The sequence below is a fragment of the Copadichromis virginalis genome, linkage group LG17, assembly GCF_057382275.1.
Source record: "Copadichromis virginalis isolate Kocher_CV1m ecotype Utaka linkage group LG17, C_Virginalis_male_GT1.1, whole genome shotgun sequence".
Classification (NCBI taxonomy): domain Eukaryota; kingdom Metazoa; phylum Chordata; class Actinopteri; order Cichliformes; family Cichlidae; genus Copadichromis; species Copadichromis virginalis.
In genome coordinates, this window is record NC_140634.1 from 30,177,127 (window position 1) to 30,190,291 (window position 13,165).

Sequence of the window (13,165 nt, forward strand, 5' to 3'; positions counted from 1 at the left end):
GAAAGCCATGTCCTTAAGGAACAGAGGAAATAGAAAAAAAGAAGTAAAGAAAGGCTGAGGTCTGCCAAATTAAACATCAGACTGAAAAATCAGAGGAAACAGGTCCTTGGGAGGGTTAAATCAAAATTTGAAATTTTTGGTTCAAATCATTATCAATATGTATGGAGGTCAGGAGAGAGGTCCAGTAGTCTACTGGGATCTGTAAAACACAGTGGAGGCTGTGTCATGGTTTGGACTGCATTTCAGCCAGTGGTGTTGGAGATTGTGTCAACATTGATGGAATTATGTACCTGGAAATGTAACCTCAGATTCCAGTTGTGCATGCAATATCAACTAGAACACTTTGACTCATGGACTAGACCAGGGGTAGGCAACTCCAGGCCTCGAGTGCCGGTGTCCTGCAGGTTTTAGATGTCCTTGATCCAACACAGCTGATTTAAATGGCTAAATTACCTCCTCAACATGTCTTGAAGTTCTCCAGAGGCCTGGTAATGAACTTATCATTTGATTCAGGTGTGTTGACCCAGGGTGAGATCTAAAACCTGCAGGATACCGGCACTCGAGGCCTGGAGTTGCCTACCCCCAGAATCTGCACCTCAAAATTCCATCCATCCATTCGCTTCCGCTTATCCTTTTTCAGGTTCACAGGAGCCTATCCCAGCTGTCATAGGGTGAGAGGCGGGGTACACCCTGGACATGTCGCCAGTCTGTCGCAAGGCCAACACACAGGGACAGACAACCATTGCCTTGACTTGAATGCCCTTCAAGAAGCCTGGAGAATTATTCCTGAAGAATACTTCGAAAAATTATAGGAAAGCTTGTTTAATAGAGGTTGTGTTGAAGAATGAAGTCAGTGATACCAAATACTGACTCGCAAGCTCATTAGAATTGCCTTATATACTGTATTTCCATGTGTGTCGATAAGTCACTGCTACACCTTTCCAATTTTCCAAGCAATATACCAAAAAGAAAAAAAAAAGGGTAGCTCAAGATTTTTGCACAGTACTGTAAATTTACAGCTTCATGAAGCAGTAAACATTTATGACTAGGCTGAAGCTAATCCTGACAAAACATTTCAATAGAACCAGACTTTGCTTTGCTTTCAGAGTGAATAAATATTTTCCCCCCTCAGTCAGGGGAGGTCAGTCTGCACAGTGACGGGTCACAAAGTACAAACTGGCTTGTACGAATAACTACTTCAAGAGGGTGATTCAACAGCACTCCAGACATTTGTTTTCCTCTTTTTAAAAGAATTCTTCTATATTTTAGTTTTAAAATAAAGTGAGAGCAAGAAGGATTCAGAATTTAAACTAGTTCAGTCCAAACACAAGAATATGAACTGTGTGGTTTGGCAAACATTTATTTGCAATGGCAACGTATTTCAATATACACCCTACAAGAAAATCCCGCGTCTCCACAGCCATGCAGGCAGTCAGCTGGCCAAAATGAAAGGAGGCGATGACATCATGTGCAGTGTGAGGTCTTGGCAGAACAATTGAGCAGGCCAACATGGCAGCATGATTGTGAAAGGTCAGAGCAGCAGTGTAAACATTTGCTTGCGGTTGTTGTCGAACGAAACCTGTTTATCATACTGTATGTTATTGCTTTAACTTTGTAACATGTTCATGGGGTGGGGGAGGTTCTGGAGCATTGAGGTAATACAAGCTTGCGAAAGAGGAAGAAACTATTCACAAAATGGTCTGTATGCATTGGCTTGGCCTTGTCTCAAGACATATTTTAAGTATGCTGAACTTGAGTGACAGACACAGTTCTAAAGGATGACATTAAACAATATGTGATTTACAGTAATTTTCAGCACATTGAAAAAATCAGAGCCACCTCACTGATGGTAAAATTATGCTTTTTGCTTTTTAAAAAAGTTTTTTTTAAAAACTTTTGTAATAAAATAACACAAAATAAATTTTTTTTAATTCTTGTAGATATTTTCGACTGCATCTCCTCACTAAAACGTAACATCCTGAGCACCAAATATACCTTCTGCCCTTGCTTGGGTATAAAGTTTGCTTTTAAAGTAACCCTTTCAAAAGTCAGCATTTGGTCTGTCCGTGTGTCCTTTGTCCAAGAATCATAACAGGCTCAAAGGACTCTATTGGTTTAGTTCTACCAATCAACCCCGATTATGCTGGTGTCTACATGCTTCCTGTTCTCCTCATCAGACTTTGGTGTCTCCTGGATCAGCTCCACGGGTCAGAGCTGTGTTTCTGGTTGTAGTTCTGCAGCTCGATCTGGTCTTTGATCTGGTTCATCAGAATCTGAGACAAAAGCATTCCAGCCAGCTGCAAACCAGAAAACATGACAGAAGGTTGAACATGTGTCTCTTCTATTAGAAGCTGTGTGAGTGTTGGTATGTAATCCTCTACCTGTGGTATAGCCAGTCCCAGCGCAATGCCTCCTAGTAAGAACAGGTTGCTGTGGATCCAATCAACTATTTTGTCTATGCAGCCATTGGTGTGAATGCGGTTTCCAGCCTCGATGTAATCCAATTCCTGAATGTTGTGACCGCACATGGTGTTGATTACCTGCCCGCAAACGAGCACACAGTTAAAACACATGAAAAACAACAAAAATGAACCACAAAAATCAGTATCAGCATATTCTTAAAAGCAAGTTCACCGTGTCATTTCTTAATATACAGCAGGAAAAGGGGACAGAGCAGCGTTCTCGGCTGGGGTTGTCCTTGCTGCAGTTGAAATACATGTTCTGTGACCAGTCCAAGTACCTCAAAGCACCACAGCAGTCAAACTGATGAGACAGAAGAGATCAGAAGATGGAGTAGCCACCTAAAAGGCTGCCATCACCCCAACAATTCCACCTTCAGGCTAAATCCTTACCTCTTCCTGACCAAAATCAATAAGGTTTTGCAGATCAATATCATCTCTGTAGTGGACAATGGCATTGTTGATCACCTCGGTCACTTTACCTCTTGCCTTGAAAGAAAAATGAAAAAGTATTTTATGGATAAAAAAAGTAAATAAAACAATGAAATAAATCTAGATTCATATGGACAACGTGCAGCAGAGGGCGCTCTCATTTTATAATACACAACCTCTCTCCCTGTGTGTGTTGTTTGCTTCGTTGGCTGCCAACTCTGACAAGATCAGGAGTTTGGAGCAACCAAACGTGGCACACATGTACATGTTAGGGCCTTGAAGAGTTTCATCTCCGTCAGATTTTGTAACGTCATCATGTTGCCTAGCAACCTAAACCTTTTTAAAATCATCCTATATTTAAATCTTTTTTTTTTTTTTTTTTGCCTGTCCAGTTTGGCTCTTTTGCCATCAGAATTATTGTCTAAAGGCGAAGAAAGATGCCCAATGGATTTACTTTACCAAATGGACTGTCCCAGCCTTGCCGTAATGGTCTATTTGATTCACCTTTTATTGTTTATTTTATTTTTTATTTTCACTTTCTAGATACGGGACAGACTTGAATGAGGAAAAGAAAAGGGAGAAAGAAAGAGGGGGAAAAAACAGCGGAGAAGAGGGACGGGGATAAAGGGCAAAAAACAAAACCCAACAAAATAAGCAGACAAAAATACATAAATCAATCACCTGGATCACTCGTTGAGAAAGAAAAAAGAAAACAAGCATTTAACAAGGGATAAACAACATCATGATGATATATGGGAATATAACAGTAAATACTAAATATTAAACATTATTGTGCAGCACGTAAGATCGACAGCGCACAGTGTGCTTTAAGGTAGGAGCCAAAAAGAGTGTAGTTTGTGTGTGTGAGCACCCGTGTGTACACCTGTGAGCATGAACGCGTTTGTTTTTAAAAGGTTCCTACATGTAATGATCTCTTAGAGGGTGTGGGGAGCCACAGCCCCGTCCTCCAGGGCATGAAGCAGGTATGGAGGAGATCAAAACTCCAGACATCCAGAGGCCCCCAGAACACAAGAGACCAAGGAAGACCAACAGAGGGGCAGCCGCGCCACTGTCCCAGAAAGAGCTGAGGAGAGTCCCAGATGAGGGGTCACTCAGCAGCCGTAGAGCATAAGCCAGGGGGGGTTGCAGTGACGTGCCCGGGAGCTCCGCCGGCAGCCAGCCGTGCCTGAGTGACCGAGCCCCAGGCCGAGAGGCCGAGGGCACCCCACCCCCGAAGTGGCCCGAGCGAGCCCCAGGCTCCAGGGCCCGATAAGCAGCCACCAAGGAGTGAGCCGGTGTGTACCTGGACTCCCATCCCCGGACACAAAGACCCACCAAAGCACCGATGTCTGAGGGTGTCTGCCACTGGCAGGGGAAGTGGTGGTGGGGGGAGATAGGCCTCCATACCTTGGAGGACCTGGGATGTCCCCAGAGAGGTGGCATCTGATACCCAACCTGACATATGGACACAGACAAACAGGCACACACAGATACAAACATCCATTCCCACCCTCATGCTCTCATATGCAATTACTCAACACTCACCCAACGTGGAGACAAACACAAAGAGACACTGTACACACAATCACACTCCCCAAGCGTACTCTAAGCCCCAGGTCTAGGTACCCCTTGAGCTGGAAACTGCACCCAGACCCAGGTGGTGTTACCCTTTTCCCTGCGGTGGGGAGATGCAGACCGCCCCGACTCCGCAGCAGCAGGGAGGCCCCACATTCCAGACCCCAGTCGGACGGCCAACTCCTCCTCCCAGCCCCCCCGCTCCAGCAGGCCGCAGAGAACGGGGGTGTGAGAAGACTCCAAACCTCCCTCTGCCCGCTCATATGTAGTGTTGATGCATGTGTGTTCTAAGGTGCATTTAAAACCCAGGAGGACATGGAGCTACCTGCCAGAGAGCAGCAGGTAAGCGCACAGCCCCTCCTGATAGCCCTCAATGTCTACGTGTATTTAAAATTGAGAGGTGAGCAACGACGCCAGGGGTGAGGTGTACACCCTGATGGCAATTTGGAGTCCGTGTAGCGTGCCCACCCCCAAGATCCTATATGTACGTGTTATGAGAGTGTGAGTAATGTGAATGTCTAAGTTGTGAGATAAAATTGAAAACAACATTTAAATCTTACAACAATAACATCTCCTTTCTATCCAAAAACTTCATTTAGGTAACTAAGCATCTTCCTAGCAATGGGAAATAATGGCCTGTTTTTAAAGCAATCTATTTTTATTTCACGACAATCACGTCAAATTTATATCCACAAAAGCTTAGTTATACACGATACAATATATTATATAATCATGTTGCACAGCAACCAACTAGTGATGAGCTAAAATGACTTTTATTTGTTGTCGTTGTTTGTTTGTTGGGTTTTTTTTTAATTAAAAGAAAATTTATATCATGTGCAACATCATTAATAGGCAAAAGAAGTAGTCTTAAGCACCAGTTTGGAGCGTGCTTTTCAAGGTTTTATATTAATGTGAAGCTACTGTATAACCTCTCATATGACTAGTGCTGATATTCTGTATAAACATAAAACAAAACTGTATAAAAATCATCAAATGATAAAGAACCCCCCAAAAGACTATTACACCCAAAGTTATTTATTATAGAATGAGCAACAAAAGAAACCTATTTAAGTTTTGAAAGAGTTGAGAATACATAGAACTGAAATACATTTGTGTTTACATTATTCTGATTGATAGAACAGTCCATATTGTTCGATTACCTTATCTGAAAAGATGAAGCCCAGGACACCAGCAGTCAGCTGCAGGATGAAGATCACGATCAGACAGATACAGAACTGGGAGGAGGGAAAAAGAGCAGTCGTTACCACATTGTAATTTAAACCTCCTCCTGTGTCTCCATGAAGCTGTTGCTTATGAGCGCCTCACTTGTAAAAAAAATGTGCAGATTAAGCAAGAAAGCAGAGAACAACTAGTGAACTCTAGAAGCAAAATATTTTAATGGTTTCCTAGTGTAACCTGTTTGCTTGGCATAGATAGCACAAATATAACCAATGATCTTAAAAGATTGTGCATTTGGACCCTTAAAGATATAATAAAAACTTTAAAATCCATTAAATTCTTCTTCCTCACAGTTTGCAAGAGGCAGAGGTTTTCTCGGAGGGACCCCACACAACCGCAGAAGGTGATGATGAACATGAGGACCCCCACAATCAACAGCATTACAGCGGGGTCCACAGCGAGACATGCGAGCGCTGTTTCTAAAGCAGAAGGGGAGAGAGAAGACACTCAAAGGATAACACAGACAGAGAGGGCAGGCTGGGAAACATTTCTGGAAATATAATTCAAAAACTGCATTTTCAAGTATGTTTTTAGTGAAAAAGTGGACTAACAAAGCCTTACAGAAACAAAAGCACTCTACCTATATGTGATGGGACTCCCACTGTGTTATTAAAAAAGACTGTATGCTTCATAAATAGAGAATTGTTTTACCTGCGTGTTTCACAATGCGGGCATACACTCCGATTAACACCAACACCAGAGAAATTATCTGAGAACAAACACATAGAAAAAAAGATTACCCAAGATTTCTTTATCCTTGGGGCAATTAAAAAAAAATTAGAAGTGAAGTGTAATATGCACTCGAGGGGAATATGAAGAAATATTTCTCTTATGTTTCTGCTTGTACAGGGTGCATCATCATCTTTCCAGAACACTCAATTACAATAATAAGAAAAATGTGCAGTGGCTACACATGAGTCACCGATAAGGCTGCACTGATGATTTTCCAGAAACATTCACTCTGAATCAGTGTTAAACTGCATCACCAACAATTGGTTGTTAAAACTAGGAGATTCTTCCAGTCTCTCTGCTTTAATCTGACTATATTAACCTACAGCAACCTGCAGACTTCATTAAAAAAAATAAAGGCTCTTTCACTCTGCACTGCTTTCTCAGTCTCAATAGAATAATAGTAAATACTCTTCCCAGCCTGAATGACATAGATCGAGTTACTGCAGACACTGCGCCTTGATGTGGTGGGAGAGAGAGGTCAGGTTTGTCTTTTTGGAAGGGTTTAGTTTCACAGTCAAAGGGAAAAAAAGGGAAAAAAAAACCACAGGGGTGATATTAGGAAGGTAATTCATGTCTGCATACGAGTCAGTAATTGCCATGAAAAGAAGCGGCGCGCACTACGAGACTCACTGTAGCTGGAGGGAGCAGAAATCACAACACATTCCATACAAGTTTTTACAGACTTATCCTGTTTGTACACGAGCACTGCCTCAATACTGCTGACACACTTATGCACAAAAAAAAAAAAAAAACATGCAAAAAATGAAACAATTACAAATATAATAGAATGTGCAAAGGAAACACTACAAACACTGAGCAAGGACATAAGAAAAACACTAAAACTTCATGTCAGATCTTGGTTTAAGCATTCTAATTTTCCTGAAAAAGGGTTAGTCTCCTCACATGGATCTAAACCTCAGCTGGTTAAATCTGCAACAAGAGATCAACTCTAAAAATGCTGTAAGAAATCTCCTTAAGTTCTGGCCCACGGTCACCTGACACCGCAACCCACTGATGGGAACGTTTTGTTTACAACCAACCTTCTGAGCTTCGCAGTTTTACATAATTTGCGGAATTTTAATTTGAATGATGTTATTCAGTCATTTGTTGAAATAGAGATGTATCACCACCTGCACAACCTGGCACAGGGGACAACCTCTGTCAGGAAACAGATGTGAGGTGGGGACATTAAACAAATGTGTGGCCCCATGAGCACATTGACCCTGAAAGTTTGCTTGGCATTGAGTATGTAACAAAAAAGGAAATCAGTGAAACTGGGAAAACTCCTTTGTGTTCACATTTTCTGGTGGCTGAAACAAACCACAGCACTGACTGAGGTGACCAAATCCAATCCTGATTTTCAAAGTGAGAATAAAACTTAGTCAATGTTTAAACACTGAGCTGAGAACACCTGGTGTATTTGTTTGTGTGTATGCCTTTGTGAGTGAGACCCATACTTCCTTCTCCCTTCTACTCTTTCCCTCAGTTTCACTCTGAACACCAAAGTTAAAGAACAACTAAGTGAAACAAAGCAGCAAAGTGTTCCGCTGACAAGGAAGTGATGCCTTACATGGTTGGCATAACTGAAATCACAGCATAAACGTCTTTGAACTATTTGTTAGTCAAACGTCCCCTGGAAGCTCCAAAGACAAATGATTAACCAGCACACAGAGTTCCTAAAATGAAGGTCACCACACGCAGAGATCAGTCAGTCAATGCTTTTATAATAGCGCGCGATTACTTACCCAAAATATAAAATTAAATATGAACAGCAGGTACTTCACAGCTGGGCTGACAAACGTAAACTCCTCGTCAGATCTAGGTGCGCCTCTGCTTGTTCGTGCCATGGCGACAGGTGAGCGTCTTTATTCAAGTTTGCGCGCAAAAAGAGCCAAAAGCTGGGAAAAGGTGTTTCCTAAAGTTAAACCGAACACCTCTCAGCATGATGACGACGACTGATTTGCTGACATGCTGACACATAACAGTAAGGTAACGAGTTCCCAGCTGCCCGCCGACCCTGGTTGATAGTAGCAGGGTGTGTAAAAACTGGGTGTTCCCATTTTTTCTCCACTGTGTTTTTTTTTTGTTGTGTGTGTTTTTGTTTTGTTTTTGTTTTTGCACTAAATGTTCCCTGATATTAACAGGGTCCAAGCACTGATTTAAAAGACTGAGTTGGGATTTTATTAATTGGAAACAACGGTTACATTATCAATAAGTACAAAAATAAAAGCCCAATTGTAAGTAAACATGTATGAATGCAACACTAGAGACAAAAAAGGGCAAAAATTAGCATATGGAAAAAAATATGATTTTTCTTTTCTTTTCTAGTCTATTAGAAAAAAGTAAACGTGAACCACATTTGAGCTCAAACTGTCCTCTCGCTGTCTGCTTTTATTTTGAAGGCACGATATCGTCATAACATCCGCTTTACCAAGAGGTTATTTCCGTGTTTATTAGGATGTCTGCAGAAGTAATAATCAGTCAATTTTATAGAAATATATAAAATACGAAAATGGCGTGGAAAAGCGAAGGTTTGTGCGATGTTGCGCGTTTGTTTGCTAGTAGGTTTATTTATTTTCTTTAGCTCAGAGAAGCCTTCTTAAAACAATTAGGCTGTTAAGCTAACGTTGCTAATTCTCTCTATTCGTATAGCTGTAACCTGTTAATTGCAGTTTCTAGTTAAATTATGTGGTGCTTTCACTCCAAAACCTTTGTTTCCAGTGTCTTCGGCAGACCGTGTTCTTCCTCCAGCCTCTCTGCGTCTCCTTGTCCCTCCAGTGAGACTCATGTCTGCCTTCGTGTGGCAGGTAGCGCAGCAGCTCAAAGTGATGCAGTATGACAAGCTGGCGGACTTCATCAGTTTGGCAACAGAGATGGTCCCAGAGCTGCTCAGTCCCACCCAGAAGGCTCAGCTCATCCTGGGCCTGAGAGCAAGGGTAAGGGTTTAGTCCCAACTGTAAATACATTTTAATGTCAGTGAAGCTGAGATGAGGAATTAATAACCTATACTAATGTAGTACTTATCTATGTGGCCCCTCAGAGGGTCTTTTTCCTGCCTTCACCTTAATGTGCTAGTGCATGTCTAAGTAATAATATATATGGTAGGTTTTGAATATTGTTGTTAACCACAATTTACATTTTCACCACATTTAAAAGGCTTTGGTAGTTAATTGAACTACTTGGAACATTAGTGAACGTTCCCAGGTGTGGCCAACCTACCAAAAGTGCTCCAAGAGTACATCGACAACTCATCCAGGTGGTTGCAAAACAGTCTTGTTACATCTGGGATAAAAGTAACACAGCATTTCTTTAAAAAAACATCATACCAACAGTAAAACATGGAAGTGGTAGTGTGACAGTCTGAAGCTACTTTGTTGTTTCAGGACAGGATGACTTGCTATAATTGGTGGAACCATGAATTCTGCTCTATTCTAGAAAATCCTAAAGGAGAATGTCCAGCTATCGGGTCATGCCCTGAAAGTTTTTTTTTTTTTAGGTTATTGATTCAGCTTATTTTCGTCTAATATTGCAACTTGTTTGATGTAAGTGTGAGAACCAGACAAAAATCTGATCTCAGGAGGGTGGCAAATACTTTTTCATAGCACTTAATGTAAGGCACGAGTTCTGTTATTCATCATTTCATTCATTACATTTTTGTTGCTTTCGAAGTTGAAGTGTTTTGTGTTGCTTGTTATTACATGCCTAAATATTGTGCTTCTGCTCATAGTGGCAGTCGTTTTTTTTCCACAGTATGTCGTGATCTTTTTTTTTTGCAGCTGGTTCTTGAGCTGTGTCAAGGTGATGGTGTATCCAACCTGCAGATGATCCAGAGTCAACTAGATAAAGTCCACACCTGCAGTGTTGAGCTGAGCTCTAATCAGGAGATGGTGGGTGTTTTTAAAGACAATTCAGAGCTGTTTCATCACCAAATTTAAAAAGACAAACAAGCAAGCAAACAAAAAATTAGACAAACAATGAGCTTTAGGAAAAAATAGATTAAAAATACAGAAAAAAACCTTTTTCCTGTATTGTGTGTCTTCTTTTTGACAGGCCAGTTCTGATATATTGAAGACATCATACAGCAACTTTGCTAGCCTGGTTCAGAACATTTTGAATGTTCCTTTTGAGAAGGAGTTCTTTTTTCAGGTAAGTTGGTTTCTGAAAAATTCACAAGTCATAAGTTTTGAAGCCTCTGATTTAGCTACAATCAGTGGCTCATATGGTTCTAACTTATCAGTCACAAGGTAGCCACAATCTGTTTTTTTCGTTTTCTGCACACAGTACCATAATTTACATGTTGTATTAAATGTATAACCTATAATCTATGCTTCTCATCAAGTAGATGAACCTATAGTTCAGATATGATTTCTTTAGGAGGTTTTTCCTGCCAACTACGGCTCCATCTATAACCAAAGGATCCAGCAGCTTGTGTCCATCTTTCTGTCCAGACTTGAAGAGCTGCTGCCAGTACCAGACCTGCAGCAGGTACTCCAGCAGTACTACAAAAGTAATTTGCAGCACGAGATCAAAATTTGTAACCTCTAAGATTTTTTGTTCTCTTACAACCTGCATTTCTGTGGTCTTTTCTTTCCATCTCAGACAGCAGCTTGGCTCAATGAAACACCTGTATCAGAAGAAATTGGACTCCATCTGTCTGAACCCTTCAGTTTGAAGACCCTGCTGCATCATCACAGACAGACGGGGACTCTAAGTTCAGGTGGGAACCTTTTTTCTTTTTTTTTTAATGAAGTATTATAAATGAGTGAGTAATGTGTAATATTATCGGGCTTTCTTCTCTGACAGCACGGTCAAGCAGTGAGGACGATGTCATTTTGTCCACACTAGCCCTCCCTTCTCAAACTGTCGCAGAGGGGTTCACTGAGGCTTATAGTCAGGAAGATCATGACAGTGAAGAACAAACACCATCACTGGAGGGCTTAGAAGAAGAATCAAGTCAAAGCTTTGATGTCACGGCAAATGATTGGCTGCCAAAAAAGAAACCAGGTCAGAAAAAAAAGTAGGAGACCAATATTACTCTTGAATCAGTTAGTCTTATCTCTCTGACTTGCTGTGCTTTGTACTGTTTTCAGGTCCTTTCTCTTGTTTATTCATCTGCCCTCAGTGCTCATTCACACATCGCATAAAGAGAAAAGTCCAGGAGCACATCCAGAGTGAGCACCAGATAACCGCTTCTATTCACACAAACTTTTCTGGGAAAAAAGTCAGGAAGAAGATACGTCAGAATGCTGTGAAAAATCAAGTAAAAGGTGACTCAGACAAACGGAGGAAAACCGAACCAAAAAGTGTGGCTAAAAACTGGGAATGCAAGCAGAAAAATGACAATGTAGAAAATAAGGACAAGCGTAGATGGAAAGAGCCCAAGCAGGAAGACAGAAGGTTTCTGAGCACGCGACCTGTGAACAAAAACTTCACAGAGAAAGAAACCAAATGTCCGATGTGTGAAAAGTTCTTTGAACATCCAAATCAATTGAAGGCTCACATGAAGCTCCACAGCTTCCCCTACCGCTGCAGCCAGTGCGAGAAAGGATTCACCAGCCCATCAGGCTTTTATCAGCACCAGAGGCTTCATAAGAGAGGACGAATATTCATCTGTAACCAGTGCAACAAGGGATTCCTGTGCAGGTATTCACTCAAGCAGCATGAACGCCTGCACAACGGTCCCACCAACTTGTGCAACATCTGCGGGAAATGGTTCAGCAAAGCTGGCATCACGAGACACATGCAGATGCACAGAGGGGAGAAAAACTACCTCTGCACCACTTGCGGGAAATCCTTCTTGTCTTCGGGCGAGCTGCTGATGCACACTCGGTCTCACACGGGGGAGACGCCCTACACCTGCGTCCAGTGCGGGAAGGGTTTCTCCAGCAAAAGTCACCTAAATGTCCACATGCGCTCTCATACAGGGGAGCGCCCATACCTGTGCTCTGAATGCCCCAAGCGTTTCCTTACGTTAAACTGCCTAAAGAGACACACACTCAGCCACAATGGGGTGAAACCATTCAAGTGTCCAAACTGCGAGAGAGAATTCTCGCAGCAGGGGAATCTGAAAAGACACCTTGCCACTCATAAACCCCACATGTAGTTTGCAGTTCTTATTTTATTGTCAGTCAAACAAGTATATTTCAAACTGGAATTCCAGAATGAACTACCTTCTGTACGAAGAAATAAGTGTGGGAAGCATTAACCATGCAATCGCTGGAAGTATAAGCTTTGTTTTCTTCAGTGTATTCAGCAGGCATTAAAGTGCACTTGAGCATATACTTACCATCAGCGATGTCAATTTCATTTTAGTTTCACACACCATTACACTCGCTCACATTGTAGTGTAGAAAATCTGATGATGAAGCTTTCTGGGTGGAGTGCTGGTTAAATATGCAACACTTTCACTTTTCAGCTCTCTGTAAAACTATTCTAACTTCATCCCTGTTTAAGAAACCTGCAGCCTTCCCTTTGAGCTGAATCCTATGAATGTTCTTGTGCCACTGAATTTTTTTTGGCATTCTTGTCAAAAATGTAATTATCTTAAAATTTGGGGGTTTTCTCAAAATTTAGATGTATTCACTTGAACAAAGTTTCAACAACTTTAAATTCTGACTTGTGGAAGGTGTTTTTTTTCAGCAGGGGAACAAAAACTCTGTAGGACACAACCCGAAACGTCAGAGAAAACCGGTGCAATCTACACATCCGTTAGCGCCTGAGTGTCATTT

The 13,165-nt window shown here is 41.6% G+C and overlaps 2 protein-coding genes across 5 annotated transcripts; one reads left to right on the forward strand and one right to left on the reverse strand.

Annotated features, from left to right (window-relative positions):
• Positions 1 to 1,340: 1,340 nt before the first annotated feature.
• tspan33a (tetraspanin 33a) lies at positions 1,341 to 8,489 on the reverse strand. The gene is made up of 8 exons (XM_085437774.1): positions 8,183 to 8,489; positions 6,357 to 6,414; positions 5,997 to 6,124; positions 5,627 to 5,701; positions 2,853 to 2,948; positions 2,635 to 2,763; positions 2,382 to 2,540; positions 1,341 to 2,297 (listed from the first exon to the last, which is right to left on the reverse strand). The coding sequence occupies exons 1-8, from the start codon at positions 8,282 to 8,284 to the stop codon at positions 2,196 to 2,198; spliced, it is 849 nt and encodes a 282-aa protein (XP_085293900.1). The 5' UTR covers positions 8,285 to 8,489; the 3' UTR covers positions 1,341 to 2,195.
• A 339-nt stretch (positions 8,490 to 8,828) lies between these two features.
• Positions 8,829 to 12,723, forward strand: LOC146689677 (uncharacterized). Of its 4 annotated transcripts, none has more exons than XM_085437770.1 (8): positions 8,829 to 8,998; positions 9,159 to 9,373; positions 10,214 to 10,324; positions 10,488 to 10,583; positions 10,812 to 10,922; positions 11,037 to 11,154; positions 11,241 to 11,441; positions 11,528 to 12,723. In XM_085437770.1, exons 1-8 carry the CDS (start codon positions 8,950 to 8,952, stop codon positions 12,538 to 12,540), a joined length of 1,914 nt encoding a protein of 637 aa, XP_085293896.1. In that variant the 5' UTR covers positions 8,829 to 8,949; the 3' UTR covers positions 12,541 to 12,723. The 4 variants fall into 4 exon arrangements, with proteins under 4 accessions (XP_085293896.1, XP_085293897.1, XP_085293898.1 ...); XM_085437771.1 differs by having other exon boundaries at positions 10,815 to 10,922; XM_085437772.1 differs by having other exon boundaries at positions 8,830 to 8,968.
• The last annotated feature ends 442 nt before the right edge of the window (positions 12,724 to 13,165 follow it).

Bases quoted from the DNA above. Each gene is read 5' to 3' on its own strand.
- tspan33a (XM_085437774.1), bottom strand. From the start codon at position 8,284: ATGGCACGAACAAGCAGAGGCGCACCTAGATCTGACGAGGAGTTTACG. The intron at 2,949-5,626 runs GTAATCGAACAA...TTTTCTTTCAAG, and splicing joins GCTTCATCTTTTCAGATAAG to GCAAGAGGTAAAGTGACCGA. The intron at 2,764-2,852 runs GTAAGGATTTAG...CTGTCTCATCAG, and splicing joins TTGATTTTGGTCAGGAAGAG to TTTGACTGCTGTGGTGCTTT.
- LOC146689677 (XM_085437770.1), top strand. From the start codon at position 8,950: ATGGCGTGGAAAAGCGAAGGTTTGTGCGATGTTGCGCGTTTGTTTGCT. The intron at 10,923-11,036 runs GTACTCCAGCAG...TTTCCATCTCAG, and splicing joins CAGTACCAGACCTGCAGCAG to ACAGCAGCTTGGCTCAATGA. The intron at 11,155-11,240 runs GTGGGAACCTTT...CTTCTCTGACAG, and splicing joins GACGGGGACTCTAAGTTCAG to CACGGTCAAGCAGTGAGGAC.